The sequence below is a fragment of the Gastrolobium bilobum genome, unplaced genomic scaffold, assembly GCF_033153095.1.
Source record: "Gastrolobium bilobum isolate Gb01-03AN ecotype WA unplaced genomic scaffold, APGP_CSIRO_Gbil_v1 utg22537, whole genome shotgun sequence".
Lineage (NCBI taxonomy): Eukaryota > Viridiplantae > Streptophyta > Magnoliopsida > Fabales > Fabaceae > Gastrolobium > Gastrolobium bilobum.
Window position 1 is genome coordinate 287,451 of NW_026897453.1, and position 26,791 is coordinate 314,241.

A 26,791-nucleotide genomic window follows, 5' to 3' on the forward strand; every position below is an offset into this window, starting at 1 on the left:
AAATTCTTTGCTTTTCATCATTCATTCCCTCCCTTCTCCCACACTTAACCAACAAACCTTAGCACTACACCTACTTTGTTGTCCTATTTGGCTTTGTCCTTGCACTTAAAGAAAAGAAAAGCTTTTCGGGCAATGATTATAAATTTGATCCCTTCTTTCATTATTTCAAGTTCAAACTTCTGCATAATATTCAATTTTTTACAAGTTTTCTTAGTTAAGGAAAGAAGAAGAAGAAGAACCTAAGATAATGAGTACAGCCAGATTTATCAAGTGTGTTACAGTGGGAGATGGTGCCGTGGGAAAGACATGCATGCTTATATCGTATACCAGCAATACCTTTCCCACAGTATGTTTCTACTAAGTATATTTGCTGGTCATGGAAGGTTCAATATATCAGAAGAATATGAATCATGGTTGAAGGAGCTAGTGAAAGTGATGAAGTTAATATTCTTTTCCTTTGCTTTCTCTATTGTAGGATTATGTTCCAACAGTCTTTGACAACTTCAGTGCTAATGTAACCGTGGATGGTAGTACTGTTAATGTTGGTTTATGGGATACTGCAGGTTGGTTATCCTTCTGTGTGAACTTAAAGCTTTATGTTTCATTTTCACATTAAATGCCAAATGTGATGGCATAATTTGTGGATTACAGGACAAGAAGATTACAACAGGCTAAGGCCTTTAAGCTACAGAGGAGCTGATGTGTTTTTGTTGTGTTTTTCTCTTATCAGTAAAGCTAGTTATGAGAACATTTCCAAAAAGGTTTTTTTTCCTCTCTGCCTTTGATTCCTCTTGTTTTGTTACTTAAATTATGTTTTCATTTCATATTAGTATTGTCTAGTCTTAAAAAATACACATTGGATTGTTGACAAACAGTGGATGCCTGAGCTGAGACATTATGCTCCAAATGTGCCTATTGTGCTGGTTGGAACAAAACTAGGTAAGATACCACCAATTCATTTTCTGCATACAAAAACGAACTTATTTTTTGTTTTAAGCAATGGTAAAGCTGGTCCTTTATGAACAAAGGTTATGCATTCAAAACCGTAAAACAATCTCTTTGCAAATATGTAAAGGTTTTGCCCTCATCCCTACCCCTCCCTAATCAGAGTTCAATGGAAAGTGATTTTTGGTTATGAACTATTCAACTATGCGTTAATCCACTTGTGAAACTTCAATAGATGCATTACTCACCAACATATTTCCAATTGAATGTTGTGACTGATGTGCCATGGCAGATAACAGAGGAAGTAAGACCAAGTTATAACAGTTAGTCATAATAAACTGTTTTTTTTTGGTGAATTGACAGACAAAATTCTTATTCTGATTAATCTGAGAAAACAAGCTGTGTCTTCCAACTTCTTTTTATCTACTTGACGCATTTAATGATTATCAGTTTCATATCTTGTAAAATTTCATCCCATTGTTGCTTACAAAACACTCAATATTCATATTAATGTATGCACAGATTTGCGAGACGACAAGCAATTTTTTATTGATCATCCTGGAGCCACACGAACAACAACTGTTCAGGCATGTCCTTAAAATTTAAACGAAAAGATACCTACATTGAAACAGAAATTCTTTTTTCATGTGTAATGGATTTAACAATGATGGTGGTGAGCAGGGTGAAGAGTTGAAGAAAATGATTGGTGCAGTAACTTATATTGAGTGCAGCTCCAAAACACAGCAGGTAAATGTCAGCACGTCGCAACTTTCTTTTATCCATATTTTGAAGTAAACTCAAGCTCTAGATTAAGATGGAAACTCAAACTCAATCTCTGATTGGATTCAATCCCGATTGAGAAGTACTTTTAAGTGTCTGTTATAATTCTCTCTTTCTTCTGTTTGCAGAATGTGAAGATGGTTTTTGATGCTGCAATAAAGGTTGCATTGAGGCCACCAAAGCCAAAGAAGAAACCACGGAAGAAAAGAAGCTGTGCTTTCCTTTAATATTCATATTCAGTTATATTTCAACCAAAATCATTTATGTAACAAAATTGAAACCCTATGCTTTAGTTTTTGTGATTTTGATATATAAAGAGCTTCCGGGGTTATGGATGATCTTGAAGAACTTTAGATTCTTCTTTAATATATCCAAGTATTGCATTGTTAAACTAATTACTTTCTTTAGTTGTTTGATAAACCTTTAGTTTATCTTGTTTAATGGACTAAAATAATATGAATTATCTAGTTGAACAAGTCAAAAATTAGGGTTTTAAAATGATAATCATGAACATTATCTGATTGTTGGAACTAATTAATATATTTGTTATTTTTAAAGGGATTTGATAACAAATGATTCAAATATGAAGATTTAGATAAAGAGAGATCAAATCAGAAAAGAAGATGAATCAAGGTGAAAACAATAAGATTGAAGATCTTATCAAGTTGTTAGAAGTGGGAGCTTAAGCCCCCATTCACAAGCTTAAGCGCCCAGACACAACTTAGGCTCATTCAAGTTTTCTACTGCAATACGAACTCTTGATCTATTTAAACACCATTGGGGACCAGAAATACATAACTTTTACATTGCAAAACAACTTTTGGGTGCTTGGAGGCTGAAGGAACGCGGAGGAACATCAGATTCATGTTCGTGAGCGGCAGAGACAGATCAACGTCAAGTGTTCACTGGAGATTTTGAAGATCCACCAATCACCTATGGAGTTTGGGGGAGCCTTTCTATTTTCTTTTGTTCTTGATTTTGCTATGTCCGGCTAGTTCTTTAAGTAGTTAGGGTTAGATGGATTTTAGTCAATTTATTATGTTTTGAACAATTCGCTGTGTTAATTTTCCTTTATATCATGAATGAAGTTATCTGTTTTTAATGCTTTATATAGGCTTGAATCTTATATAAAGATCATCGGTGAATGCATGACAATAGGAATGTTGGTGTGTGATCCATATCTGATAACTTCATCGTAAACGCTATGATTCTATGGATAGACATAGGGTTTGCGTAATCTTTAAGATTCTTGAACTTAATGCTTGCATGCTTGGGGAATAACTGGGGAACTAGGGTTCTTCCAATATTGTAAAGGTTTTAGAGTAACAAGGGATTGAGCTCTAATAACATGCGAAAGAATTGATTAGATTGATACTAAGGACAATTAACATTAAGAAGGAATTCAAACGTAATAAGGAGATTAAATGAAATCGAACCCCTAGCTACGTTTTTATTTTATTAGTTAAATCACATCTTTAATTTCTTGTCTTTAATTCTTGCAAGTAATTAGCTTAATATTTAATATTTTAATTTTGCAATTCAAATCCTGTTTCCAAATACACTTTCGATTGTCCAACTAAGTTTGCGATAGTGAATTAGTGCTTGAACCGTAATCCTCGTGGGAACGATCTCTTACTTAATCATATATTACTTGTACGATCGGTGCACTTGCCGTGAGTAGCAACAAGTTTTTGGCGCTGTTGCCGGGGATTACTATTTCAACATTAATAGTAGCTATTAATTCTTTAGATTGGACCTTATTTTCTGTTATTTAATTTTCTATTATTTAAATTCAGTTTTATTTTCTTATTTTATATAATCTATTTTTCTGGTTTATGCGAGGTACCGTTGACACCGATTCCTTGCAATTTGACCCGGAGATAGAGAAAACAGCAAAAAGAAACAGAAAACTTGCTAAAGAAAGAAGACAGCAAGAGAAAGAAGCTTCAAGCTCAACAGAACCAAGAGAAGAAGCAATGGGAGACAACAATGTACCTCCACCACCTCCGAGAACGTTGGGAGATTACATGACTCTTGCTCGAGTTCCACAGACGGCGAGTATTGTTAGACCAAACGTGGATGCTAACAACTTTGAACTCAAGCCGGCACTTTTACAATTAATTCAGAAAGACCAATTTGCCGGAGGAAGCACAGGATGCTATTTTGTGATACCTTGAAGATGAATGGGGTGTCTCGGGATGCTATTTTGCTCAGATTGTTCCCTTGTTCACTTAAAGATGATGCGAGAGGATGGTTGCAGTCATTACCTCAAGGAAGCATCACCAACTGGGACGACTTGGCAACAAAATTTTTAGAGAAATTTTTCTCATCTTCGAAAATGGCAAAGCTCAAGGCGGATATCACTTCTTTTGAACAAAAAGAAAGTGAATCTCTATATGAAGCATGGGAAAGATTCAAAGGACTACTCAGGAAGTGTCCCCAACATGGCATTGAAGCATGGGAGCAAGCGAGAACTTTCTTCCAAGGGATGACACCCAACACAAGAACATTGGTGAATGCTGCATCATGAGGGTCCTTAAAAACAAAAACTCCAGAGGAAGCCTTGGAATTACTAGAGTCTCTAGCCTCTCAGGAGTATGATAATGCTCCAGTACCACAGAGAAGAGCGGGGATTATGAAGCTTGATGGCTATGATGCCATCTTAGCTCAGAATGAACAGATTTTACAAATTAACAAGAAACAACAAGAACAACTAGATGCTCTCACAAAGCAATTTACCAGTTCTCAAGTCTCTTATGTTAATAATATTCAAATAACTTGTGGTATTTGTGCAGGTGCTCATGCTACTGAAGACTGCGGGGCACCCGAAACTGCAGATGTTAATGGAATTTGGCATGATCAAAAAGTTCCATATAATCCAGGAAGGAACCAATACGGCAATAACCAGAATCAAGGGTGGAGAAATCAAAATCAAAATCAACACCCGGGATTTAGTTACAGTTCGAACCATCAACTGAATCCTCCTATGCCAGTGCAACAACAACCTCCACAACAATCAGAATGGGAGAAGGCCTTTGCACAACTATCCAAGACCACTGCAGATTACATTCAAAGTTCCAATAATTTCAGATAGGACACTTCAGACTTTATGCAAGAGACAATGGCCTCATTCCGGAATAAAGAAGCTTCTATCCGGAATCTTGAAACTCAGATTGGCCAGCTATCAAAGCAGTTCACTGAAAGAGTTCAAGGAACTCTTTCAGGTAACACTATTCCAAATCCAAGTAGGGAACACTGCAATGCAATTACTACTATGAGTGAGAAAGCCATTGAACCTGTGGTAAAGCCTTCAGTTGAGAAAAATAAAGATGATGAACCTGCAACTGAAAAGGAAAAAGAAAAGGGAGTTGCTAAAGAATCTGCTGTAGAGAAATCTGTTCCTGAAAAGAAAGAGTTCAAATGGGAGAAAAAGAAAGCTCAAGAAAGGCAAGAAAAGCCATTGGAGCTCTCACCTTATGCAAAGATTCCATATCCGCAGAGGTTCAGAGAGGAAATCAAAAAGCAGCAGTATTCCAAGTTCCTTGACATTTTCAAGAAGTTGCAAATCAATATCTCGTTTACTGAAGCCTTGGAGAACATGCCCAATTACGCAAAGTTCATGAAAGATCTTCTATCACGAAAGCGTAAGCTACAAGAATGTGAGACGGTGACGCTGACAGAGGAATGCAGTGCCATTATCCAGAAAAAGTTGCCTCCAAAGCTTAAAGATCCAGGAAGATTCAGCATTCCATGCAACATAGGCAATATGGAAGTGAAAAATATTCTATGTGATCTCGGTGCCAGCATCAACGTGATGCCACTATTTATGATGAAGAAACTGGGGATCACTGAAGTAAGGCCAACCAAGACAATAGTTCAACTGGCTGACCGCTCTACAAAGCAAGCTTATGGCATTATTGAGGACATACTGGTAAAGGTTGACAAATTCATCATTCCTGTTGATTTTGTCATCCTTGATATAGAGGAAAATTCTACTATTCCTATGATCTTCGAAAGACCTTTCTTGGCAACCTCAGGAGCGCTGATTGATGTATCGAAAGGCGAGTTGATCTTATGGGTAGACGGGGAGCAAGCAATTTTCAAGTTCTTTGATAAAGAAGTCCCTTCACCTATAATTCAACCGCAAGATCAAGTCTACTATATTAGTGAAAAGAAAGGAGAAGAAGAGCACAAAGAGAATTCTTCTCAAGAAAGTAAGCCAAATGTTAAAATGGAGAAGCTCAGGAGCAAGGGAAAGCACGTAAACACCAAATTCAAAGCTATTCAAAAACTTGTTGCTACTCACGGCAAGTGCACCGATCGTACAAGTAATATATGATTAAGTAAGAGATCGTTCCCACGAGGATTACGGTTCAAGCACTAATTCACTATCGCAAACTTAGTTGGACAGTCGAAAGTGTATTTGGAAACAGGATTTGAATTGCAAAATTAAAATATTAAATATTAAGCTAATTACTTGCAAGAATTAAAGACAAGAAATTAAAGATGTGATTTAACTAATAAAATAAAAACGTAGCTAGGGGTTCGATTTCATTTAATCTCCTTATTACGTTTGAATTCCTTCTTAATGTTAATTGTCCTTAGTATCAATCTAATCAATTCTTTCGCATGTTATTAGAGCTCAATCCCTTGTTACTCTAAAACCTTTACAATATTGGAAGAACCCTAGTTCCCCGGTTATTCCCCAAGCATGCAAGCATTAAGTTCAAGAATCTTAAAGATTACGCAAACCCTATGTCTATCCCTAGAATCATAGCGTTTACGATGAAGTTATCAGATATGGATCACACACCAACATTCCTATTGTCATGCATTCACCGATGATCATTATATAAGATTCAAGCCTATATAAAGCATTAAAAACAGATAACTTCATTCATGATATAAAGGAAAATTAACACAGTGAATTGTTCAAAACATAATAAATTGACTAAAATCCATCTAACCCTAACTACTTAAAGAACTAGCCGGACATAGCAAAATCAAGAACAAAAGAAAATAGAAAGGCTCCCCCAAACTCCATAGGTGATTGGTGGATCTTCAAAATCTCCAGTGAACACTTGACGTTGATCTGTCTCCGCCGCTCACGAACATGAATCTGATGTTCCTCCGCGTTCCTTCAGCCTCCAAGCACCCAAAAGTTGTTTTGCAATGTAAAAGTTATGTATTTCTGGTCCCCAATGGTGTTTAAATAGATCAAGAGTTCGTATTGCAGTAGAAAACTTGAATGGGCCTAAGTTGGAATTGTCTGGGCGCTTAAGCTTGTGAATGGGGGCTTAAGCTCCCACTTCTAACAACTTGATAAGATCTTTAATCTTATTGTTTTCACCTTGATTCATCTTCTTTTCTGATTTGATCTCTCTTTATCTAAATCTTCATATTTGAATCATTTGTTATCAAATCCCTTTAAAAATAACAAATATATTAATTAGTTCCAACAATCAGATAATGTTCATGATTATCATTTTAGAACCCTAATTTTTGACTTGTTCAACTAGATAATTCATATTATTTTAGTCCATTAAACAAGATAAACTAAAGGTTTATCAAACAATTCCCAGATTTGAACATTGTTGTCCTCAGCAATTAATTAGAATAAAACTATGGGAAAGTTTAGAGACGGCTAGTCATGCTTGATGAATAACAGGCAGAAAACTGATCAATAATGAGATATCAAAGTATTCAGACTTATTAAAAATCAATGACACATCAATTTCAAGCAAACAGTCATAATTCACCAGTCATAAAATCATAACATGCATTCTCAAAAGAAATAGTAGTACCATTTAATTTCCACAACACCCTCTCACTGGATTTTTATTTATTCACTCACACTCAGTGTTTAAGGGTATGTGTTTCTCTCTTACTTTACTGAATTAACACTACCATAAGCTTGTTTATATTCTCATTTTCCACAGTCTTACTAGTATACAAAGTCAATCAAGAGGTCTTTGTTAAGGTTGTAACGTGGCTTAGGTAAAAGGGAAGGAATCATCTGGGTAAGTGGCTTAAGATAACTGATCAAAATTCAACTTCAAAGAGGAACTAGTTTAACTGTTCAACATATAGTAAACAGATTTCTCTTATTTTCCTCCTCTTTTCTTCTTCCATTTATTCATATAATATAAGTCTTTTATTTCTTTTCCTTCTTCCTTTTGTTTTTCTTTTTCTGTTTTTGTACAGATAAACAGTTCAACCTTTTTCTTTTCATTCCCTTTTTCCACCACTTTGTGGCAATTTCCCTCTTTTCACCTTTTTCTCCCATACACTTAGAGTTTGATTTTATCTTTTTGTTTCAATCCTATCCAGTTCCTCATTTAATTTTGAAAATTAATCAGTTCAGGTGAGGATGTGTATGGAATGGCTATTCATAATGTACTGTCAATAAACAAACAGGCCTCGGCTCAAAAGGGCTTAATCTAAGAATAAACCTTCATGTGGCTATTTGGCTATCTAGCTTTTAAAAAGAACTGCCTCTATCATTTCAACAATTGTATACTACAGACCATTTCAAAGAGAAACAAAACAAGTTCTAGAGTGATTCAACAGTAAAGTTCACACCACAAAAAAAAATTCTGTTTAGGCTCAAAAGCTTACGGCTAAGGATGTGAGACTTATTTTTCCACTCTCTCTTTGATTACTCTAGTTATTCTTCTCTTATTCCAGTGAACTATGAAGCATGCTTGACTGACTCATTTATGTACGAAAATAAAATTTATTTACATCATTATACTCTTGATATCAACTATCAACCAATTTCATGTAATTATTCATTATGCATCCATATCAAGCACAATGGAAAATCTCTTAAGATCCACTAATTATTTATTGACTAAGATGGAAGGGGTCTTAAAAATAATTAAAAAAAAAAAAACTTAAATATTAAACTAACTAATATATATGAAGACCTTAAAATAAACTAATACTAAATCAAAATAATATATTTAAAATCATATAATATGAAAATAATATTGAGAAACTCCCCTGAAAAACTGCATTTGTAATTTGGATATCATGTGAAGTTTATGGTCTGATGAATTGCATGGTACCCATCCCCAGATTTAAATCTTGTTGTCCTCAGCAATAAACTTAAATCTAAAAGAATCCTAAGCAAGAAATCAGAAAAATTTGATACTGTACTCTGCACACATGTCACAGATAAAGAAACTACGTTAGTATGTCATATCCAAAAAAAAAAATCATAGTCACGTCAAGATCAGTCTCAATATACATCTCATATCAACATGAACTAAAATCAACAAAAGAAAAAAAATCTAAACATTGAGACAATGGTCAATCCTCATCAATTTCAGTAGTGGGTGCAATATCATTTCTATCAGCATCCTGTGTAGTGTCTGCAACCATATCAGCATTAGTATTCGAGTATCCAACATGTTTGCAAAGTTAGTGCAATTTCCACATAACAATTCCCAGATTTATATTCAGATGCATCTGAAAATAATAATGAGTATATGGAACTGAAATACTTTAACAGTATGCATAATGTCAAAGATGAGCGCGCTTAAGCGCAGTGATTCGCGCTGAGGCAGTGAGAAATGGGATAAAATTTTATGTAGCGCGCTTAAGCGCGATTCAGAAAGCTTAAGCGCGCTAGGGCCGAGAGAAATTTCACTTTTTTGGGGGCTTAAGCCTCCTTTAAGGGCTTAAACTCTCAATACTTGAAAAATTTTCTCCATATTTTCCTATTCCTTGCATTCATCTCTACTGTGTATTCTTCCACCTCAACAATTCTGCTCAATATCATACCCAAAACATATAAATGAATAAGAGTTGCGTACCTGCGTATGCTTTAATCCCACTTACACCTGAAAGTCCATCTCAACAGAATTTGATCATTAACCTCAATGCTTTTATTTTTTTTATTTTTATAATATGACTAAAATAAACTATGCTAAGAATAATTAAAATAAGCTAAACTAAATTTAAAATACTATACTAAAATGTTGGAAAATAAAAAATATAGTTGGGTTGCCTCCCACAAGCGCTTGTTTTACGTCACGAGCCTGACGTACCTCTTTTATGTTCATGGTGGTTCAAAGCTATATTATTATCTTGTTTATCTTGCGGCTGTGTTTCACGTTCTGTAGTACATAGGTCTACCCTGTTACTTTCTTTCACTTGGGATTGTTCACATTTCAAAACTAACAAAAAGAAAGGAGATCTCACTGATCATGGGAAAGAAGCTAAATTGAGCAAGATTAATCTGTTTATCATAATATCTTAAATATGACATGGCGTTGTCAAAATTTGTCTACAGCATCTCATTTCTTAATTTTCATGCAGTAATTAAGACTTTGGATGTTGTTCACACACGGTCAAGTTAATTGGATTAGCGTTACCATTTAATGGTTGTGCTTTAAACCCAAATTTATGAGGCCACTTGAAACTTGATCTTGATAACCGATGGGTTAAAGCTCGCGGGTTAATCCGCAAAGCATTATATTTGACCCTAACCTATTCAGGTTTTTTTTTTGTGATAGAGCCTGTTTTAGCCTTAACCCTCAAAGTCTTATAATTTAGCGGACTGGGTTAGGGCTGACCCGCAAGCCAAATTTTTTCTTTAATTAAAATTTTTATTATTTAAAAAACTAAAAATTATATAAATTTAATTATTTATAAATATAAGTAAAAAATTTAGTGAATTTGATGGAGAATATAAGAGAAAGTGAAATATGAAAGAAAGGAAAATGAAGTGTAGAAAAAAAATAAAAGAAAAAAAAATAAGAATAAGTATGAGCAAAGAGTCTACGTAAGGACCTATCTTAGATGCATTTTTAAACATGAAAGTCATGAAAAAACAAAGAGTCACATGTTATGAACCATGTGAAAGATTATTCATAATCTATGTCAAAGATCATTCATAATCCATGTAAAAGGCCATACATAATCTATGTAAAATGTCATCCATAATCCATATAAAAGATCATCCATAATGTTTACCAAAAAAAAAAAAGGTCATCCATAATATTTTACAATACCCCTTTGGATGTATTCTACAATTCAACACACCATTAGTGTGATGATTATAGAATATATCAAAGGTCATGCAAAACAAAAGAGTCACGTGTTATGAACCATGTGAAGTTCATCCATAATATTTTACAACAAAAATTAATTTTTCAGTAGTGATATATTTTAACAGAGATTTTCATCTGCGCATCAATAAAAATAAAATTTCTATTGACATCTAAGCCATGTTATATATCCAAATTTGTATTGAAACATATTGATATTGTATACAATGCACTTTAGTAATTTTGTGGATAATAATAACTAAAAAGTTTTTTGTAACGGTAGTAGATAAAGAAAATCAATTATTTTACTTTCAAATATATAACATACTAAGAGCAGTTATTCAACACTGGTATTAAGATAATTTTTCCATCATTACTTTTAGCTTTTCACTATAATTGTTGTATTTACTCTCGGTGAGAAAATTTTTATTTGAATGTCTCCTTTAATATTGAATTTAGTAAAAGTAGTAACTAAATTTTAACTTATATTAAAATTTTGTTTACATTTTCACTTGTATATTTATGTACAATCTTATTTTATTAAAAAATTAAATTATAAAAAATTTATAATTTGTATAAAATATGCTAAGTGTTAAAAATTCATTTGTTACAATATTTTTTAATGTATTGAATATGATAAAAAAAATTGTGAAATTATAATTTTGGATGGCCCGCGGTCTAGCCCTAACCAATAGGGCTTTTGGCCCATGCAGGCCTTGATTATTGAAGTTCATTTGGCCCAGCGAGCTTTTTAGCTCTAACCCACACAGGCTAGGACCAAATGGGATGGGCTGACTCATTTTGACAGCTCTTATAATAACCCTTACTAGTATATGTGGATTTAAAATCGAAGAATAATTAGAAGTAAAAAAAATAAAGTCACTTTTGGTGAAAAAGGAGTTAAAATAACAGTTAAGGAGTAAAAATGCGGGTAAATAAAGTTACTCGAAAGTAAAAAGTAAAATTATAAATATTACCATAAAAATATTCTGGACTAGTGTGCAAAGTTTGGTATGGAATGGAGATGTGTAGATAAATAAACCTTTACTCAATTGAATTTAACACTACCTATATAAGTGAAACTTCAAAAAAAAAAGGATACAACCCCGTCTTCTTCTTCCTCTCGGACAGAACCGTGGCCTTGGTGTGCTTCCAGGGCTATGAATTCATTTCTTCTACAAGCTATTTCCACACAATGTGCATTTCATAAAAATTGTAGTGCAACCTCTTGTGATAAAAACCCAAGCCTCCTTTCTCTTTGGGAAGCATTGAATCAAGAGATCTCCTCTCCTTTCCATTTTCGTGTACTGTTCATGGCTGAAGAAAAAAATGATGTTTTGCTATGATTTAAGCTTGAAGATTAACATTTGGTTGGTGTAGGACTTATCCAAGGTAAGAAACTCCATTTGTTTGAATCCTTGAATTTAAGCTTTAGGTTTTCATGAAAATATTGTTGGAATTTTGTATGTTGAAGAGTATGAATGGTAGTATGTTTTGATGATGAAATATCTATATTGATGTTTGTGGGTTGATTAAATCAATTAGAAGTCAAGAAAGCATAGAAAAATTGCATGAGTTTCCTAACCTATTGTCGGCCATGAAGAGAAAAGCACGCTTGAAATGTGTTCAATGTTGTTTAATGATGCTTATGAATCCTTAGATATGTTGGTGTTGAATGGATTAATTAGTTAAACTTGGAAGAACCCTTTTGTACCATTTTCAGCCATGTAGAAAAAGAAAAGGCATGTTGAAAGGTTGTTAGCGTTGCTTTGATAATGGGTAGTGTATATTGATTGATGTAATGTACCATGGATGCAAGTATAAACAATGGAAAACATAAAATCCCATAGACTTCCTATAGGTGCATTTTCGGCCCTTTTAAGCAAAAAAAATCATTTGAGAATGTGTTTGATCATGGTTTAGGGATAGTATTTTGCCACATTTTATATTAATAAAATGTGTTGTATTTCAATGTATTAATTGATGAGTTAAGAAGTGAAATGGCTTGAGAAATTGTGAAAAATACCGTGACTCCCTAAGGGTATGTCCGCGGCCTTTTGAAGTAAAATGGCATGACTTATATAGAAAATTCTCAAGTGGATACTTGATTAAATTAAAGAACACTAACGATTATAAATTGGTCTACACTTGTGTAATGGCATAGGATTGGCAAAAACGTAAAGAAATGAAAATAAGCGATAAAATGTATGCCTTATGTAAGGATCATGGCATAGTATCATTTTATTGATTTTGTTGTGCATTCTTCTCTAGGTGTGCCTAGGGATTGAAAAGGAGTGGAATCTTGTTAAAGCGATATAAGTTACTTGTGCAACAAGTAAGCGTATTGGTAAAGCTTCAAGAGGTAAGCTCTATGTTTAAGGAGTCTTTTCCTACTTGAGTACTCCACCATGGTTAGTGAACTATGGTTGGACTGTATGACTGTTGTTTAGATGCTTTGTATAGATGCATTCATATAGAGTTATTTGATAACATGATATGACTTGTTCTGATATGATTTCTGTATTGATGGTATGGTACACTGATGTCTTCTTGGGATTTCCCTGAGATTGACGATGTACACCTCTAACATGTTCTGGTTCCGCTTGGGGTCCTCCCTTGGGAATGACGGCGCACGCCTCTGATATGATATGGATATATGCTTTGTTCTATTGGGAACACGTGCGTTGATTTCCGCTTGGGGTCCCCCTTGGGAATGACGGCGCACGCCTCTGATATGATATGATATGAAATATGTTTTGTTCTGTTATGATATCTGTTATAAATGCATTTGTATACTCTGTATCTGACTTTCGTGCAGGAGTGAGCCAGGGGTATGGAAAATTCTCTATAAACCTGGAGCTTATTGAGATTTGTAATCTCACCCCTCTTTGGGGACATATTTTCAGGTGTCCAGGTTCCCGGTGAGTCCTCACTAGGCAGGGACGCGACCCGTGGCTGAGACGTTGGGACGGATCAGCCTTTTGAGTAGCTGTAGGCTACTAACCTTTTGGAGTGCTTTTATGTCATTTTGTATTTCCGCATTTGATGGATCATGATATTGATCTTTTATTTTGTATATGGCCTGTATATGTTTTGTACATGTCTGTCAGTTTGATGTATGTACATTTGGGTATTCAGGCACGTTATATGATGATGTATTATTCAGTTTATGATTTCGTGTTGGATTGCATGTTGTTTAGGTATAGTGGCACGAAGCCATATTATGCATGCGCCCATGGATGGGTATCTGATTATATTTGCATGACCGGTACTTCTGGATTGATGTGTTGTATAAACTGTTTATCAGGAAATGCTTCTGAGTGGGATTAGAAAATCCCCAGTTGTCTGATTTATAGAAGAAACTCTGCCCGATTTTTGTTTACGCCGAGTAAGAATTAAAGTAGAAAAAGAAAAAGTTAGCTCGTATTTTCGTAAGTTAAGTCTTCCGTTGTTTCTGTTTATATCATATGCATGTTAATTGAACCGGCTCGAGACGGGATGTTACAACTGTAACAATAACTCTTGATATAGGTATTTTCCAATATGCTGTCAGCAATGCAAGCCAAAAATTCATAAAAAAAACAAGTCACAAAAGGCATTACGTTTGACTTCTCCACATTCCCCTTACAAATATTGCGAGCAAAATACTTGTATAAGCACAACATCTTCAAGTTAGACGCAAGATGGTAATTATGTCATTAATTAATAATTACTTATCATAATATATCATAATTAATGATGTTATTTGCTTAATATACCTATCTTGAATACACTAAAAAGGAGGGGAGGGAGGACATCTTTGATAAAGTTTTCAAGTCATAAGATAATGGTCAGTTACACCACCAATGGGCAGCACCACTTTCTGTGTCTAGCACCAAATTTTTTGTGCCAAGCATATATTGTAAGCACGCTTAGCCCTCCCATGGTTGCAACAACCTTATATACGTTGAGGTAGCATGGGCACCAAAATTAAAGCATTCAATCTAAGCATCTTGTGAATTCAGTATTCACTGCATGCAGTTAGAATTTACTGACTGCTGTTGGAGCAACTTCAGCTACAACACACATACCAATCTCATGTTTTGCATTAGATTAATACCGAACATTTATCGATATCATGTGCATAATTGTTGTAGCGGTCATCAAATAATATTGACAAAATAATTAAAATCTTTACAAAAATTATATAAATTTTGGGGGTCAAAACCCCCCACTAACTATATAAATTAACCACACACAAAAAAAAGCAATGTGGCATTCTAAAAAAACGTCAAAATGAATATATTTTTTGGGGGTTTATTAATCTCCACAAATCACATAATTTTTTGTAGTGGCAAGTTCAATGTCATGTTTATGTTAACATGAAACTGATGTTGGGTTTGTGCTCTTTTACTCAAGTCCAATTGGGCTAAGGGTATAGAAGAGTCCAAGAAGCCTAGAGTTCAGAGAGAGCTTATGGCTAGGGTTTCTTGGTACTCATATAAATACTATCACTTAAGTCATCAGCCTCTGAGGTTAGTGAACTGAAAGAGATAAGCTCGGATCTGAAAAGTCCCCACACACTTTCCCTTCCCCTTTGAGACAAAGTCTGAAAAATCTGTCATTGTCCAGCCTCAAGGAGTTTGTTCGTGCTGCAGCGCTGAGTATAGCAGTTTGTGAAGGGGATTCATACATGAGAACATTCTGCATGAGATCTGTGCTTCAAAACTAGTTTAGTGGCAAATGTTTGCCAGACTCTACGCTTAAGTCTATCCAGATTCTCTTAGTTGCTGTTACAAGTCTCAATTATGAGATTGTATTTTGGGATATGGATGTCAGAATAACCTTTCTAAATGAAAATTTGGAATAGAATATCTACATGCGACAATCAAAAGGGTTTATAGCTAATGGGCAGGAACACACAGTATGTCAAGTTGTGAAAGTCTATTTTATGGACTTAAACAAGCATCTAGGTCATGGAATATCAGTTTTGATCAGGTTATCACAATTTTGAATTTGAGAAAACCTTGATGTATCGTGTGTATTTGTATGTAGATGATCCAAGGGGAGGCAGTAGCTTTTCTGGTACTTTATGTAGATGATATGCTCCTTATTGGAATCATTATAGAGGTAATATCAAGCATAAAGAGTTGATTGAGTAAGCATTTTGATATGAAAGACTTAGGGAAGCCAATTATATTCTTGGTATAAAACTCTTACGAGATAGGAAGAATATGTTGTTGGCATCACCTCAGGCTACTTACATTGACAAACTCTTGCCAAAATTCAACATGGAAAATTCTAAGAGGGGAATCATAACTCTCAGACGTGAAATTCATATTCCTAAGGAATAAACCTCTAAAGACTCATGAGAAGGAAAAATGCATGATTAGAATACCTTATACTTTGGCAATAAATTGTCTCATGCATACCACGTTGGGCGTTAAACCAGACATTTACCACACAGTGGGTGTAGGAAGACAGTACCATTCTGATCCTAGAAGAACGCTAGATTGTTATTAAGCATGTACTCAAGTAACTTCGAAGAACGATAAATTGTGTGTGGTATATTCTAGTGGGATTCTTCAAAAACTGAGCTTCCACATTTCAGTTTTTGGAGGGGATATACATACTCTAGTCTTATATACATACTCCTAGTCTATGTACCTTATTAAGTCCTTGGTTAATATGGCAAACCACAGTCTCAAAATACTTAATTCTCACATGGAACTATTATGCATCAAATGGACTAAGCGGTTACCATATCTTAATATAAAATTGTAAGGCATTAAGTTTTTGAATTCTTCTCTTATATATTCCTCACTCAATACATTTTTAATTAATGTGGCGAACTTCGCTAGTTACACTTCCCAATATAGTTATCACTTACCAGTGTGCCTATTGTAGAACTTGTGCACAAGAACTTGTTTTTCCTTTTTTTTTAATAATTACCCCTTTAAAATTTTTAATTTATTTTAAAATATTTGCCAATTTAAAAACTAAAAAAACATTGATTACATTTTTCCCCTTATCCTTATCTTTTTGTTTTTTCATTATGTGGAATAAGGGACACTAATGGAGTGAATCTGGGAGTGTAATATAAACTAATAAACTTTATGTGTTTAAAATTTTTGATTTTATTGTACAAACTTTTTTTACCACACTTACATAAAGATGAATGAATTTCACAAATTTTTTCTCTCTTCTCTCTTTACAATGAGAGTCACTTGAGAAAAAATTTATGCAGTAAAAACAGAAATATTTTTCCCAAACTTTATATGCAATTATTTTGAATATTCTCTTGTGAATATTTAATGACTTTTTTAATCATTGTGTTAAAATTTATACACAATTATTTTAAAACGGACGGAGTAGTTTATTTCAAATTATCTGTTATTTTATAAAACTGAGAAGGCATTAACTGTTTTATTCAAAAAACTTATCTAATGATATCTCTACTGAGTACGATAAGAGAATATTAATAACGTGAAAGAGGTGATTTAGTCGAGTATAATTCTATTTCTTTAAAATTAAGAGTAGTGCAAAATTTCAAATGACAATTATTTTGCAACAGAAAGCGTACTTACAAATTATCAATGCAAAAATTGCAAATTAAACATATTTTTCATATTTATGAATAAAAAAAGGGGAGTGGGCGTTATTTATCAAAAAATAAAGGCATTAATGTATTAAACGCTATGTTCAATGTAATTACCCTTAAAATATATATAAAAAATGGAGGATGGATTTTAAAAATGAGTTTAATATTTTTATTTTTATTGGGATAAAATTTCTCTATCATATTTATATAAAAATGAGTAGGTCTCACTAATATTCTCTCTCTTCTTTTTATAATGGGACTCGGTCAAACAAATTTTTTCTAAAACATTTTTTCTTTTATTAAATTTATTATTGACATCTGCATTTTTTTTATTTTTTTATTTTGTGTGCGGCACTTGGAAAGTTCAAACTTTGTCTCCAATCATTTACAACTTGTGTTAGTGTGATACATCAACTCAGAATCTCAGACTATAATCATGGTTCTCCAGCCAGTATGAACCTATAAAAATCTTTAACACAGCTCCCATCACTCGGAGTCATCACAGTGACTTGACAGAGAAAAAGATAAGCTACAATGACCAGTACTATACAGATGGTCCACGAATTGAGACTACTTATTGAGTTTCCTCTTATTTTTGGTGCAGACAGAATGGTTGGAACAGAAAAAAGAAAAGATGATTTGAAAGGGGGGAAAAAAAAGAGCAATAAATATAGATGTTGGTGGGTATTGGAGCAGAGAATCAAGCCCCTGTCTACTACTGAAGCTAAATTGAATTAGAAGTGCAAAGTTAAAGGCATATTTAATAGCATTATAGAGAAAATAGCAGGGAAATAATGTGTATGTGCAATAGCTTGGCTATCTTGAAACGGTACGAATATGTAATGTAGGTTTATTTTCCTTCACAAGTTTTGCATTTTTTTTTTGGAAATAATTATCTCATGCAACAGAGACAAAGTAGTGAGGTCCACGTTATTTTGTTTTTTTATAAATACTAGACCACACTAATTATTTTCTTGTCTCTAATTATCTCATGCAACATAAGATTAATAGATCCCTTTTTACGAGATTTTCTCTCAACGTTTAAATATGAGAATAACATTCGTTGGGAATGTTGTGCTTCTCCGTAAATACTAGGAAAAAGTTCACCAATGTCTCTGTGATTTGCTTTAGAATCATTTATGTTTTTGTGATTTTTTTTATTACATATGCCCATGTGATTTGCAAAAAGATATATATATTTTTTTTAAAGATACCCAACCCTAATTACCTCTTTGAGGCGAGTTGGCTCCCTCCGGTTCCCCACAAGCTTCGACTCTTTGAGCCGGCTATGGGACTAATCCGGAGTGCGAGGGTCAGTGATGGCTAAAGGTTCAGCCCCCTCCCCAAGAATGCATTCAATGGGAATCGAACACATATCCAACCCCACTATCTCAGCGCCAAGGAACCAACTGAGTTGCACCCATTGGGTAAAAAGTAAAAAAAAAAAAAGATATGTGATAAAACACAGGGGCGTATGTGATAAAAAAAAATCACATGGGCATAGGTGATTCTGAAACAAACCACGTGGGCATTAATATAACATTTTGACAATCGCATATTCTATATTAATTTTTAATGTGCTGTGCAGGGGAACCTTAAATTTAGGGGTGGAAAACACTCAATTTCTGTAAAACTCGTTAATAAAAGTTAGGAAAAAGTGTGTCATTTTAAAGGATGTAAAGTTATATCATTCTAAGAAAGAGAAAGAAATAGACAAAGGGAGAGAGAGTGGACAAAAAGAATGTGTGAATTCTACCTCTTTGTGATATAAGTCTCATTTTATTTTGTGGTAATGTATTTGGCTTACATATTTTTCACATTAAACAAATCATTAAGTTTTCTTAGTGAGACAAAAGGAAATAAAGATAAAATAAAATAAATTGAATGTATGCATTCAGGCTTGTGTGCTGATTCTTTCCATGTCTTCCCTGCCACATTCAACATCTTGCATAAAAAAGTCCAGGGCCTCAACCTACCTATGCTATGCATGCATCTTCCAAACTCATTGTGGGGTCTTTCTGAAACACTGACAGCTGAATCACAACGTTGGATCATAATTTCTTTTCCACCAAAAAAAGACAATATTCTTGGTGGTTAACTTATCATAAAATATCTCTATTATAATTAATTAGTCTCTTAATTGAGGGTTCAGCTGAATTAAACATCCTAATTATTCAACCCTTTACTGGTTTTTTAAAGATTGAGGATAGAAAAAGCCGACTGTTAAGTCACCAAGTGGTATAAGGCAGATAAAGAGATATAATTTTACGTATCCAAAGACAGAGAGATAATTTTCTTTCCGTCACTTAATTTTTCTTTTGTCATAATCTTTCTTCAAACCATCTTTTACAACCAGAATTTTCATAACAACTATGAAATAACTTAGGGTTTAGTCGGTGTCCTTTAAAAGGATACAAGTTATGTCCTTTTAGTTTTTTATATTATGTATTATGAGTAATATATAATTGTAATATTAAAAAAAAATTCACTTTTCACATCAGCTGAAGCGATTGAGGAGAGAGAATAAAAAATAATTTTTTATATTATGTACTACTCATAATACAGTGTTAAAAATTAAAAAGATACAACTTATGTCCTTTAAAAAGACAAACTTTTTTTAAAAGCCAAAATAATAGAAACATAATGTAACGAGAGAAACTTCTGGAATCTGTATATATGTACTCTATGTTCACTTTTTAAGCTCAACCAAACTATTCAACTAGTTTGATTTGAGCTGAGTTTTTCCCCACCAAATTTTACCCGAACTCATAATTATTAGTTAAACTGGAACAATCAATTATGTTGGTTTAGCATCTAATATGAAATCTTGCCACTTTGCCTGGTATCTCTCAAATTACATCTGCCTATTATAAGATCAGTGTTATAATATTTATTAATTTTTTCCTACTTTTCTTCCAGTTTTTTTATCCCTGATCTGATACAATAATGGATATTTTGATAAACGCCCAAAAGATATTGATAATTTTTTATAAACTACAGCACATATGTCAGTAAAATTTAATATCACGAACGTAAACATGTTCATGGTTAGATCATGTAACCAAAGCGAAAAACTCGTGAAACAAACTCATATTTGCAAACCATTTCAATTTTAAAAATAATTTATATTTCAACTTTTTCGGTTCATGCACATATATATAAATAATTCAAACTAAACGTTTTGCGTTTTGCAATTTTGGAAAAGCCTAGAAATAAGGAGGAATTTCAGTCAAAATTCATATATGTAATGTATAATAAATAAGCTTCTCGAGTCAATCCAAAACCCCCCATCCTTATACTTTGCCCAAAAAAAACCTAAAGAAACATGCAATTACTAACCCACCACCGCTTTCCAATCAACACGACTATACAATCCCCTTCTTGACTTTGAAACCTCTACCCCTTATTTATTCCTGCAACAACCTCTTCCATTAGAATAATCCCACACTTACTTCTTCCTCCTCTTTTCACTCTCCCATTAATTCAGTGCTTGCAAACCCAAAACTTATCAGAAAGAAGAAGAAAAACTTATCAGAACCCATGAAAGCCCTAGCATTAAGAGCTTTCTGCCATCTCCAAAGGCAACGAGATTCCTAAATCCTAATTAAGTCAAGAACTATCACATACACAAGTTTTATCTTCTTCACACTCTAATGCAAAAGTAGGGTAAGCAAAAACTAGCTATAGCACAAGGAATGGCCGGCAGACATGGTACTTTTTCTTATTTACATTTTATTTTTACTTTCTTTTTCTTTTTCTCCTTTGACAGGCGATTCCTGTTGTGTATTTCTTCAATTTTTCATAAATATTTAATTATTGACTTTTTCTCTTTCATTTTATTATACTAAAATCTAGTATACGTGAATAATCTTTAATTCTACATGGTATCATGTTTCTTTAGGAGATGTTATATATATCTTTGACTGAAAACTAAAATAGATTTTTCATTATTATTTTTATATTTTATTTTTTGTTATTGCAATAGAATGGTGACAGACACATCCACAGAGAAGGGTAGGTGAAGAGGCCATATAACGTTGGCCTAGTGGATTCAGTTCAGACCAAAAAGCAAGAGCAACAAAAGGGCTGTTTCTCTTATTGATTTTTCTTTTGGTTGGCTGCTTTTGACATCTAGCTTCCAGTTCAGTAATTCTGCTACCACACTTCATCACCATCATGGCTTCCTCCAACAGACGACATTGGCCAAGCATGTTCAAGTCCAAGCCTAGCGACCCTCACCACCAATGGCAGCATGACATCAACTCGTCTTTCATGTCCACCGGTTGCCAAATAAGTCCTTACTCTCAAGGTTTGTAAAATTTAAAATTACATAAACCAAACTCAAACAGTTACCATATATATTAAAAAAATATAACATCATTTGAAACTCTTTTCAACACTGAATCCCAAAGGTCAGTTACCTAGACTAGCTAGGTCCTTATAATCGTTATACAAATTAATATTCACATTCTATTATATTAGTATCTTACAATTTAATTTTCATTGACATTAGCAATTTTCTCATAAACTTTATAGGCGGGGATGTTTTTTTATTGAATTATACATATATAAGTTTTCGTTATAAACCTCTTTTTTTTTTCTTGGTCTTAATTTATAGGTGCAGGAGGTGAAGAAAGAAGTCCAGTACCAAAGCCAAGATGGAACCCAAAACCTGAGCAAATTAGGATTCTTGAAGCCATATTTAACTCTGGGATGGTGAACCCACCAAGGGATGAGATAAGGAAGATCCGGTTACAGTTACAAGAGTATGGCAATGTGGGTGATGCCAATGTCTTCTACTGGTTCCAGAACCGTAAATCAAGGAGCAAGCAAAAGCTTCGCCACCTCCACAACTCAAAGAACAATAACCCAGAAGAACCCCAACAAAAACCTGCTTCTTCTTCTTCTTCTTCTCTCTCTCAAATCAAAGCACCTTCATCCTCATCCTCTTCCTCTGAGAAATCCTCTCCAAAAGAAATAACACCCTCCAAGGGATTTTCCATTGGATTATCAAACTTCAATGATGGGATGCCTCATTCTCCCACCCCTTCAGTGAACCAGGCTTATTTTCAGACCCACAATGACAAAACCAATTTGCTACCACCACCAACTGTGTCTTTCTCCTTCCCTGTGCACAATAATGGCCATGGAGTTGTTGTGGCTAATAATAATGCCATAACAACACAAGGGCTTTGCTTCTCTCAGTCCTCCAGTAGTATCATTCAAACTCAACCTCAACCTCAACCTCAAGTTCAACAAAATGTTGCTCCTTGTACTAGTGTGTTGCTTAGTGAGATCACTAACCATGGAACCTCCTCAAAGAAAGACCAAGATCAAGACAAGACCTTGAAGATAATGCACCGACATCCACAACTCACTTTTTCTCTCACTTCAACTGTTGTTCCTCCCATTACTGTTCCATCCGACATTACTCATCTTCAAGGTAATCATTCGATTTTACTAATATTTGGAAAATTTGTGATATGAATTTGGTTGTGTATAGCCTATAGAAATCTCCGTCATATAACATATGTTGTAATAATTTGAATGGAAGGAGGGTAATATGGTAATTGCAATGTTTGTTTGCATGGACGTGTGATGGGTTCATTGGTTTAGCTAGTGATGTTTTTTTCGACTTGCACATGAGAGGTGATTCGGTGTGTGTCAGGTGTTGGTGAGGAGGCAGCTGGTACGACGAAATCTACAGTGTTGATAAACAACGTCGCATTCGAGGTTGCGGTGGGACCCTTCAACGTGCGTGAGGCCTTTGGGGATGACGCTGTTCTCATCCACTCCTCCGGCCAACCTGTCCTCACCGACGAGTGGGGCGTCACCCTTCACTCACTCCAGCATGGCGCATGTTATTATCTGGTATATACTTAATGACATAACATTTTAATAATTATATAAAAATACATTTTTTATAAAAAAAAATAAAAATGAGTTTCTTAGTTTTTTAAAGTTATAAATTTATTTATTTATTTATTTTTGCAGATTTAATTAGGAGATGAAGCTGAAGGAGGAAAATTGGATTCAGATATGGTGTTTTCTCTCTTGTTTCTGTTTCTATATACCATGTAATGCTACATATATTAGGGTTAGGAATAGGATTCTGAGAGTGACTATGACTTATTGGCTCTAACGTTGTTGAAAATATGGAAATAATGTCATCGTGGAGACGTGGACCGGAATATATATATATAAGCCAACTATTTATAGTTTATGTTGATATGATATGCGATTCATTTATTATTGCCAACCCAAAAAAAAGTTATAATCGAAAAATGAAGTGAGATCATCATTCTCTCATTTTCTGCCAGCTTTTGCGTTGCACTTGTTAATATTTGAAGTTACCATTATTTCATGCTGCTTCTTTAGCTGCCACGATGATTCTTCTGCTTACAACTGCCACCTCACATAAAAAAAAACTGTGACTGGATTTCTGCGAGATATAATACAATATATAATAAAAAATTGTAGTCAAAAAACGGAAGAAATTTAATTTTTATATAGTCGGTGTATTTATGAGTCATCACCCTGCTTAAAAGGTTTTTTTCTTCTTATTTCATGGAAGAAACGATAAGGTTCATTTATTAATTTTCTTCTTTTTTATTATATTTCGGTCATGTAAGTTTCAAAATATAGTGTTTAACGATTGAGATGTTAATTGTACATTTGCTTTTAAATGATTTTTTTTTCATGATATGCCTACAAAATATTAAGTTATGACCAGTGCATCAAAATGACTTCGTCATAAACATGTGAGATAAAAGAATTTCAATTAAGGATAGTGGTTGTTGACGAGAGGTTACAGCCTCAGAGACACAGTAACAAATTGGGTTTACGTGTAGTTTGAAAAGAACAGTGTTTGCTTTCATGTTTGATGCCTCGATTTGACTGAGCGATTTGGATATATCAAGGAGACTTCTCTGCCAATTGAATTTCCATACAATTTCTTTTTGTGCTATGTCACACCCAAACATCCATTTTCATCTGCTTGAACCATCACGTATATGTACATATGATGATCACAATACAATCATGACTACAAAGATTTATTGCTGGCTACTTCTACGTACACTTGCAAACTTACATTATGTGAATGGTATTTTCTCTCAAACACGGACTCGTGATTTTTTTGCAAATTGTGCGTGTCAGATATGGACACGTTCTGACATGCGGTTAATATTGTGAGATACGCGATCAACGCTTCGACACGTTCTGACACATTTTTTTGACATGCAGTCAATTTTTTTCGACATGTGGTCAACGTTCGGACACTTTTTTTTTAGTCTTAATTTTATTTTATTAACTAAAAATAAAAAAAATCATTTATAAATCAATTTTTTTCTGTCATGAAATTTTAAATGAAAAATTAACAAGATACAAAAAATTATTTTTGTTTATATTTATGTTTTGAAATTTGAATATTTGATTGGTTATATGACTTATTATGGACTGTTATATCTGTTAAATATAAATTATATTATATATATTAAAAATATTATTTAATATCAAAACGTGTCGAAATATGCCATTTTTTAGAATTAACGTATCGACGTGTCGTGTCGTGTCCCGTGTCCCATGTCAGTGTCCGTGCATCATAGGGTATTGTCTTTCTCATTTAATTTCTCTTTTTCTCTTAATGTGACTCTTTTGATTACGTGATGCATGGTCGCTGGAGAGGAAGTATGATTGAGGAAACAGGAAGCGGGTTTTTTACCATACAAAATCAGTTTTACAAAAAAAAAAAAAAAAAATCGTTTTTTCATCAGTTAGTGCATATAATTTATCTGCAGTAAGTCCAATACGACGTCGTTTAATGTGGAAATCATGGTGTTTTTGTAATTTTAATTTATTTTAGAGTTATTATAGTATTTATAATTATAATTTTCTAATATTTCAATCCCAAAACGACATCGTTTTGGAAGTAAATGCAGATAACTTGTATGCAGTAACTACAGAAATATTTTTCTGAAAAATAAAATAATTATCAAAATAATTCAAAATCAAAAAATTTATTGTTACACACCGGAGAAATATATTGGTCATACAAATAAATAAGAAACGAGTAAAATATCTTTATCATGAGAATTAGTGTTTCAAATACTAGCTGATTATTTTTATTTAAGTTGGAGAATTCGAATAAGAGATTTAATTAAAAAATTAATTAATAACTAATAAAAACAACACAAAAATGCAATAACAAGAATTTTTACAATTAAGAAAAACTCTAATCTCCCTTTTATATTTTGAATCAAAACCTTAATTAATCGCCCATTTTATATTATCAATCAATTCATCTAATTTAGTCAAAACTCAATCCATTTGTATTCCAACCCTTTACTCCCTTTAGATAATCTTAATTCTTTGGTTTTTGCCAAAAGGATTTAAGCATAAAAATCAAGAATCATAAAAATGGCATAAGGATTGCATATTCATATGTCTATTCCTATATTCATATAAATCAAGATGAATTTATCAACCTCGATTCATAAACCAATATTCCTATTGGCATACATGAACCTTAAATAAGTCTACAAGAAGATTGACTCATAGAAGCATGAAGAACAGGTAAATTCATTCAATACAAAAATGGAAATTGCATTAAAAATTAATTTAGAAACATAACGATTTAATTGGGTTCCATCTAGCCCTAATTACAAAAACAATTTAGCTACTTATGGCAAAAACAAAAGACAAAAGAAATCATGAAGGTTTCCCCAAACTCCATCGCAGTATGAGAATGTGGTGAATCTTTACGAATTCCAGCTTGATCTCCCTTGGTGAAAATCTACTTTAGAAAGTCATGAAAGTAATATTTATAAAGATGCCAACACTGAGGAATTAGGATTGAGATTTTCTGTTTTGGAGCAATCAGGTGTCAAATCTTCTGAATGATATTTTATTTATTTTTTCCATCAATCATAATATTTGTGGTTCCATATCTTCACAATTATCTAAAACATCAAAAAGCATAAAAATTAACTTAATTAAACATAAAAAGGTAACTTAATAACAATTCATCTAATAACTTCAATATTAACAATTTAAGACATTAAATTTATATTTTGGTCCTTAAATTAAGAGTTTTAAGACTCCATTTTACATTCAAAATATTATAAATTTAAGATTTATCATTTACCAAGACAATGCACTTAAACGCACATTTAGAGGGTGCGTTCTCAAGTCGCGCATGGGGTATGAGAGTGTTTCGCATTGGACCAATCTGAGTTTGCTAAGTGGTACAAACGAAATTAGCCACGATTATTTTGCCAGAATTTAAATGTGGCTAATTTTAATATAAAAAGTCATCCATTCCACATGTTGAGTGGTTGCGCATGATGTGGGTGCAAGTCTAGCCATGCATGACTCAATAAAAAGTCACCCATAGTTATATCAATCATGGCCAATTTGTCCATTGCCCAAA

At 33.5% G+C, this 26,791-nt stretch overlaps 3 protein-coding genes and 1 non-coding gene across 4 annotated transcripts; 3 read left to right on the forward strand and 1 right to left on the reverse strand.

Moving 5' to 3' along the window:
• The first annotated feature begins 247 nt into the window (after positions 1-247).
• LOC133307053 (rac-like GTP-binding protein RAC13) lies at positions 248-1,952 on the forward strand. Its single transcript, XM_061507472.1, has 7 exons — positions 248-346; positions 476-563; positions 652-761; positions 876-939; positions 1,468-1,532; positions 1,627-1,692; positions 1,854-1,952. The coding sequence occupies exons 1-7, from the start codon at positions 248-250 to the stop codon at positions 1,950-1,952; spliced, it is 591 nt and encodes a 196-aa protein (XP_061363456.1).
• A 2,117-nt stretch (positions 1,953-4,069) lies between these two features.
• Positions 4,070-4,176, reverse strand: LOC133307063 (small nucleolar RNA R71). The gene has a single exon (XR_009751004.1). It is a non-coding gene; the product is annotated as a small nucleolar RNA R71 (small nucleolar RNA).
• A 670-nt stretch (positions 4,177-4,846) lies between these two features.
• LOC133307041 (uncharacterized) lies at positions 4,847-21,379 on the forward strand. The gene is made up of 3 exons (XM_061507457.1): positions 4,847-5,026; positions 5,078-5,878; positions 21,347-21,379. Exons 1-3 carry the CDS (start codon positions 4,847-4,849, stop codon positions 21,377-21,379), a joined length of 1,014 nt encoding a protein of 337 aa, XP_061363441.1.
• Positions 21,380-21,537: 158 nt separating this feature from the next.
• LOC133307042 (WUSCHEL-related homeobox 9) lies at positions 21,538-23,361 on the forward strand. The gene is made up of 4 exons (XM_061507458.1): positions 21,538-21,670; positions 21,980-22,804; positions 23,009-23,232; positions 23,356-23,361. The coding sequence occupies exons 1-4, from the start codon at positions 21,538-21,540 to the stop codon at positions 23,359-23,361; spliced, it is 1,188 nt and encodes a 395-aa protein (XP_061363442.1).
• The last annotated feature ends 3,430 nt before the right edge of the window (positions 23,362-26,791 follow it).